The 7,775-nt window shown below is 30.4% G+C and overlaps 1 protein-coding gene across 1 annotated transcript; it reads left to right on the top strand.

Annotated features, from left to right (window-relative positions):
* Nucleotides 1–4,889: 4,889 nt before the first annotated feature.
* On the top strand, nucleotides 4,890–5,731 carry LOC127790502 (late embryogenesis abundant protein Dc3). Its single transcript, XM_052320046.1, has 2 exons — nucleotides 4,890–5,035; nucleotides 5,128–5,731. The coding sequence occupies exons 1-2, from the start codon at nucleotides 4,982–4,984 to the stop codon at nucleotides 5,476–5,478; spliced, it is 405 nt and encodes a 134-aa protein (XP_052176006.1). The 5' UTR covers nucleotides 4,890–4,981; the 3' UTR covers nucleotides 5,479–5,731.
* The last annotated feature ends 2,044 nt before the right edge of the window (nucleotides 5,732–7,775 follow it).

Consider the following 7,775-nt stretch of genomic DNA (forward strand, 5'->3'; position numbering starts at 1 on the left):
TTTTGAAAATAATTCGCTTGGCCTTGGTTCATCTCCTCCCGTCTTAGCTGTTGGAATAAAGAATTAATGAGTACAAATATATGTGTGCGTGGACAATGTTATGGACGTAAAAAAAAAATGATTTTGTTAATATTTTGTTAGATGGGTTGACTAATAGATGATACCCAATAATTTTTTTCTCTTTTAAATCTTATTTGTATTTAATTACTTTACTAAAAGTAAACAAGGGCATTGGTGGGACAAATAAAAAAATTCACACTGGTAGGTCACTTAATCGACCCATGTAATTAGACCAAATATCATCATTGATCATGTATAAAATGAGACTTTCCATATTACAAAGGTGGAAAGAATACTGACAAAAAACAAAAAGAGAGACACACACACGCGCGCGCATATATATATATATATATATATATGTATGGGTGTGTGTGTGTGTAGGGTACCTGACCTGAGATTGACCGGCAGAGTCATGGGTGGTGTTGGAGGTGTAGTCGGTGCTGTGTCCCTGGCTCTCCATTTCGGATGCTTTTTCTGTTGTTTGTTTGTATAGGTATGGCACTAATTAAAACGTGAAATGTGGATGGATGGATGAAGCGTTGAGGAGCAGTGGGTGAGTTTTATATGTGTCTTCTGACTGATGCACGGATTGGATGGGCCTTAATCCCACAACAAACAGCACCAAAATGCATGGATTTGATGCCATTTGCCAACGCAGTCGATGATCCCTCGCCCTTGGCGGAGGCTTCGGACATATGGACTGTTTCAAGTAGGTATAATATTCAACCATTGATCATATCCACAGATCTAAGTGTATATATAGGCGTGGAAGTGGAAGAGTGCAAGGCAGTTAAATTGGTGGGTACCAAAATAGAAATTAAATAAATAATATTTAAAGTGACGTAGCCAGAAATTGTACACAATATATCAATATTTTGACAATCAACCTCCTCAAGTATGAGTTTTTAAGGTATCTTGACGCACAAGTATAGATTGCTATGCTAGTGTGCCTGTGTAGCACCATTACATGTGGGTCAATCAACACAAATGCAGATGACTACTGATTATCAAACCCAATTAATCACACTTACCATCTAAATAACTATTAGATGATTTTGAGATAATAATAATAATAAGGCTTAGGCTCCTACTTGTGTGTGAGTTTTCTCTATTTTGTTAGCTTCACTCATATATTCTCTTTTTTCACTCTATTTTGTTACCTTTTATCATATTGTAGAGTATATAATGTTGGATTTATACACTTAAATTGCAGCTAGACCATCCATTTGGTGATCGAAATCTCATTCAAAGGTCTGTCACTTCAAGTTCTCTAGTTTTCCTACGAAACAAATGATTAATTAAAGATTATGTGAGACTTCTTGAAAATAGTCTTTAATACTTAAGTCTAAAAATGGGAAAAGGTTTTAAAAGGGGATATATATGTATTAAGTGATTAGAGCACATGCAGTCAAGAATACTCAAATTAATAGTTGGAAATTTGTAAATAAAAATAAATCATAGATTTATAATGAGAAATTTGTGTAAAAAGTGGTTCAAATTGCATAAAAATAGGCTCGCACACCAGTACATAATCAAGTTAGAATTAACAAATTCATTTTTTGGATTTGATCTAAATCTTAATCGAATTCAGTGATAGGTTCATTAGCCTAATAGTCAATAAATATATATATATATATATAGAGAGAGAGAGAGAGAGAGAAAGAGAATAAGTTTATATCATGGAGAGAGATTGAGAAAGGCATTGTGAAATGAGAAGATATAATAAAATGAATTTTCTTATTTGAGACGTGGTTAATTTTTATAATTTTTATTGAAAAATTATAAATAAATATAGAAAGAGATATATGATAACATATAATTAGGGTTTAAACTTTAAATGAAATAAATTTGAAATGGGAGACAATGATAATCAACCTTCTGTAAGTAGCATTTATTAAAAAGAGTAAGATAAGATTTTACTAAAAAAAGATTGTAATATTTTCTGAATCAAGATATGAAATGGTAAAGATAAGATTAAGAAATATTTTAAAATTTTTATCAAATTATTTATTAATTTTTTCAAAATACACGGGAAGATACACGCGTCAATTTTTCTTATTTGTAAGAAGTAAGATAAATTTATTAGAAATGAAAGAGATAAATTTATCTAACAAACCTAGATAAAAAGTCACCTAATAAATTTAACAAATATAATAAAAAAGCACTTTTGTTTATAATTTTTTCTATATTCTACTTTATTTCAATCTACATTTTAATTAACAAACACTACCTTAATGAAGGTTTAAGTATTTAAGACGGGTTGGTAAACCTCTTTTTATTATTATTATTATTATTATTATTATTATTATTATTATTATTATTATTATTATTATGTATTTAATTTTAAATGAATTCAGATTTATTTTTGATCAAATTATAATTAATAAATCTTTATCTAAATGGTTTGTTATTTCGATAATTGAATATATAATTAAATTCAAGTAATTGAATATAAATATGGTACCAAACCTTAAATAAGGGCTTGTTTGAAAATCTTATGTCTTGTTCTCTCTTTTTTGTTTTCATCTTTAGTTTTTAATTTTTTAAAATAATAAAAACATGTTTATTTTCATATTTTAAAAAACGTATTTTTAAAAATAAGGATAAATTTTGCAAATGAATGTTTTCAGTGAAAAGACTCCCAAAAATCCAAAACATAGAAAATATCTCTTGGCAGCAACCTCTCAACCCGAGCGTCCCATTCTTGTACATTCCATAGCAACAACATGTCTTTCTTTCTCAAGAACACCTATGTAAATCGTTGCTTTTGTAAAATTCAATCATCTGATCTTAGATTCGATCATATTTTCATCTTGAAAGTGGTCTCAATCTACAAGGAGATAAGTCTTTTAGTCTGATCAGGCAATATTTTCAACATAAATCCATAATATATACATATGTACAAATGATTTGTATTTGGTTAGAGATTTAAACTTAGATTTATAAAAATTTAGTTGTTGGATCTTGCTAGTTTTTGGGTATATTAGTCAATAGAGATAAAGGTGTCAGGGTGGTTGTCTCTGATCAATAGAAACCATCGGCTACGATGGGTGGTGACGACTGCAATTTTGTTTTTTAGTTTTGGCAAAAAATTAAAAATCAGATTTATATAGAGATTCGGTCGTTAGATTTTGCTGATTTTTGGGTATGTTAACCCCCTTGACTTGGTATTTCTAATGGTAGGCTCTGATAATGGCAATTTGCGGCCAAAGGTGATCACCGGCGACCGTTAGTGATGACAGTTGTGGCTAGCTATAGTTACTGGGTGTATATATATATATATATACCCAATTTTTACAAATTTTGTTTGGTTGGTGCAACTTCTATTATTGGATAAAAGTTTTACTATTATTAGATAAAAATTTACATCTTTTTTACTCTGTTTTTGGAGCATGAAGTCACACATCATTTGGTTGACATACTGCGTACATACTCTATCCATTTGAAGGTATGTTGTTTGGGTTGTATATTCATAGAGAATATGGTATTTGATGATATGTGGGAGTTAAATCAAGATCAAGAAATCATACATTTTTATGCTAGTCAAACAGCTCAAATGGGACAAGTCAATAATCAAATTGCTATACAAATGTAGAATGAGTAGCGAATGACTTATGCATGAATCTATAATTTTATTTTATTGTTTTAATTTTTGAATTATGTTTACTTCTAGTATTTTTATTGAAGCTTGTAATCTTATCTCACTTGCTATTGAATTGTTTGATGTAATCTTACCATTCACAATCACATTATGTAATTATCAATACACATTTTTAATTTTTATTTTTATATTTTTTTTATTTTTTTGCCAACTCAATTTATTTATTTATTCGTATTTTATTCTTGTAACGAAAATTTTTTTTCAAGATTCACCAACTTTAAAAAATATATATTTTTTAATAATATATTAGCATTAAATAGTTTTAATTTACTAAATAGTCAAATTCATTGAAACAAATGTCATTAAAAAATTATTCTCAAAATTTCAAATAGAATGCATTTTTTAATTTTTTGTTTTGAAAAATAATTTTTAAAATAAAAAATAAAACTCATTTTTAATTTTCTACAAACAAACTATCAAAATAGAAAATTAAAAAAAATTAAAATTCAGAACTAAAAATTAAAACACAAAAAGAACTGACTTTATCGTTTTCAAAGTTTCCATTCTAATTCAGAATTTTGGAGTGGAAGTAGCGAAATTGGTGTTTATTTTTAAAAATTATTTTCAAAATTTTGAAATAAATTTATGAAACTAAATGAAAAATGAAATAAATTTAAAATCTATTTCATTTTCACTCTTCCCATTCCTTCTCTTTTCACCTTATAATTAATTACATTATAGTCATTAATATAATATGATTAATTAATTAATTAATTAATTATAATTATAATTATATTAATTATAATTAAATTAAGTCAATTTAATATAAGAATAAAATTATTTTTAATTTAGACTGTATTTATTTTTTATAATCTGTGTTATAAAATATTTTATGTATTTTTTTAATAAAGTATGAAAAAAGTAAAGTGTCATTAAAAATATTTTATAATCTAAACTATAAAAAAACAAATAAAATTCCTCTTACCAGTGACGCGTAATGTCTTTGAATTAAAAGAAATTGGAAGAAGGAGACGTGTGATCAAACAATGGAATCGTACTCATACTCGTCCTGATCTAAAATGCCAGGGGGATTGATTGGGATTGCATTTGCATAAACCGCCGCGGCAAAAAGTAGCCTAGAGCCACGTGACCCCAACACGTGTTCGACTGCAGCACACGTGTCACCCATAGAGCTCACTGCCAAACTCTATATATGCGCACTGCATCTGTGAAGCCACTCACCAATTAGCTACCCATATCTGTACGTCTCTTTGAAACAGAAACCCAGCTCTATTGTGAAACTAGAAGCAGCTACTGGAGATGGCATCTCAAGAGCAGCGTGACAGAGCCGCCGAAGCCAAAGGCCGTGCCGAGGTAACCATTTTCCTTTTCATCTTTCGATTTTACATCTTTCGGATAATAATAATAATAATAATGTTAATGTTATCGGTTTGTGCGTTGTGAAGGAGAAGGCGAGGGAAACGGAGGAAAGCATGAAGCAGAAGGCGGGGGAGGCGAAGGACAAGAGCCAGGAGACGGGGCAGGCGGCGAAAGAGAGGACGGAGGAGGGGAAGGACCGGACGGGGAGCTACGCTTCGGAGAAGGCGGAGGAAGCGAAGGAGAAGGCCGGGGAGATGGCGGAGGCGGCCAAGGAGACCACCAGGGCCGGGCAGGAGAAGACCGGCGGCATCCTGCAGAAGACCAGCGAACAGATGAAGAGCATGGCGGAGGGGGCCAAGGAAGCCGTTAAGCAGACCCTTGGCAAGGGGCCGGGTGAGAAGAAGGATGACAGCTCCGCCGCCGCCAGAAGGGACTAGAGACCAGACCAGACTATATATATATATATATATATTAATTAGTAGTAAACTAGTAATAGTGGCGTTGTGGTCGGTCGCTATGTTTGGATTTGGTTGTAGAAACAAACGAGTCCATGTTTGTTTGCCAGCTCCAGCTCCAGCTCCAGCTCCTGCCGCTGCTCTTTTATTTTCCATAAAGTCTTAGAAGTCTTTTCTTGTAATATTGAGTCCATGTTTGCCGATGATTTTTATAACGTAAAATAAAATTCCCAAATCTAAGTGAAATATCAATAATACTACCCTACCAGGGGATGACGTACGTAATTGAGAAAATTATTAGTTTGCAGGCTATTATTAGTAAGTAATTGAGAAGTTTAACGTAATTAACTTCAACTTTTAGTGTATTTCCATCTTTACATGATTATTACTATTTTTTCAAAGATAAATTACTGATTTTTACGTATAAAAATAAATTATTTTTAATAATAATTCTTAATATAATGATATTTCCCATATTTTAAGGCTTGACGAAATTCCAACTATTACCTTTTGTCTTTTTTTAAAAAAAAAAAAAAAACATGTTTTTTTAATTAACTAATTATATAAATTAACCATTGTACCTTTAATTAAATAGCCCACTCCTTTACATTTTTTTTATGTCATCAACTATCATTTTTTTTCCTTTTTTTATGTTGTTGATGTTTTCTTTTTTCTTTTTTTTACATCTCTATTTTTTTTTCAGAATTTTACCAAAAATCCTATTGCGATAATGTTTGTGGTCAGCATTTTTTTCATTTTTGTTGTTTTTGCATAATTAGAAAGAGATATTTATAAAGGGACAGTTTGAGAATCTTAATAAAAATAACAGGGGTGGTATATGGTATTTTTGAAAATAAAAAGGTAACCAGTGCAATTTTACTAAATTTCAAATCTTGTGTGTAATAAAATGCACCTTTAATTATGTAACTTTAATCTTATCTTATTTATATACTAATTTTTGACATATAAAATTATAAATAATTTTATTATAAGGAATTATAATTATCAATTACTTTTCAAAAACTAAAAAAACTCTTAATTTTTAAAAATTATAAGCATTTTTTTATAATAAAAAGTGTTTGTTTATTAAGAACTATAAACAGTTTTTATGCGTTTATAATTTTTAAAAGGTAAATGATAATTTATGAAAAATATTATTATTTTTTTATAAAATATTTATAATTATATATTACAATAATTAATTATTAAAATCCATAACAAAAATATAATAAACAATTCACTTAATAAAACCAGGCATTGAAACTTATAAAATGGAACCAAATATCTTTTTTTCATTCATAAATCAATGTAGCTAGACAAATATGGTCTATAGACCCATAAATAGTAAATTAATTTAATTATTGAGTTATTATGTTAATTTAAATTAAAAAGAATATTAAAATAATTTATTGTTATAAATAATAATAGATTATGTGATTTTAAGAAAATAAGAAATTAGGGTAATTAATTAATTATTTTAGAATATTTCTAGAATAAGAAAAAAATTGAAATAAATTAAATTGTGGAATTTTTAGAAGTTTCAGGCGTTAGTGTAATTAATTAAGAGATGTGTGTGTGTAAATAATGGAAGTTGGGGGGCTGGCGCGATTTTAGAAAAGGGACCAAAGATCCCTTTAAATTTAATGGTTGCGCTATATGGTTAAAGGCGAGCGTGGGCGCGAGAGGTTCGCGCCAAGACGGGCGAGGGGCAGTCACGGGATTGATTCCGCGCGAGAGGAGGGGCAGCGTGCACGCGAGGCTGATTTATTTTAGCCAGTGGGCATCCGAAACGACGCCGTTTCGGTGAGGCGGTGGCCTCCTAGTGGCTGGCTTGCGTGCTGCCACGTGGCCGCCCCTCCTCCGCTCGTTTTTGCCTGATTTAAGCCCAATTTCGGGCGTTTTCTTGCAGCCGAACAGTGAGCAAAATTTGGAAAAAGAAGTACGCGCGCGATCATGAAATTGGGAGATTTTGGGGCTAAAATTCAGATTAAATTCAGTTAAATTGAAGATTTAATTTTTCAGGTATGTAGAAAAGCTAGTAATAAATATTCTGTACGGTCGGAATTTCGTTTAGAGTCCAATTTTGTTAATTTTGGCGAATTATTGGGGTGTTTGTATAATTTTTACAGCGTTGGGTCAAATCAAGCTTAAGGATATCTTCGTAAAGACAAATTCTTTATGCCCTCCACAACGTTTTCTTCGTTGTCAATTTATTTGATCTCCCTTCGTTGGTTTCAGTTGTTAATAAATTATGGAATTTTAAACGGTTTGTTTTAAAA

The sequence above is a fragment of the Diospyros lotus genome, chromosome 14 (assembly GCF_014633365.1).
Source record: "Diospyros lotus cultivar Yz01 chromosome 14, ASM1463336v1, whole genome shotgun sequence".
NCBI lineage: Eukaryota > Viridiplantae > Streptophyta > Magnoliopsida > Ericales > Ebenaceae > Diospyros > Diospyros lotus.

What these genes read in the sequence shown, in the direction of transcription:
- LOC127790502 (XM_052320046.1), top strand. Translation starts at nt 4,982, where the DNA reads ATGGCATCTCAAGAGCAGCGTGACAGAGCCGCCGAAGCCAAAGGCCGT. An exon ending in AAGCCAAAGGCCGTGCCGAG is followed by an intron (nt 5,036 to 5,127) that starts GTAACCATTTTC and finishes TGCGTTGTGAAG; the next exon opens with GAGAAGGCGAGGGAAACGGA.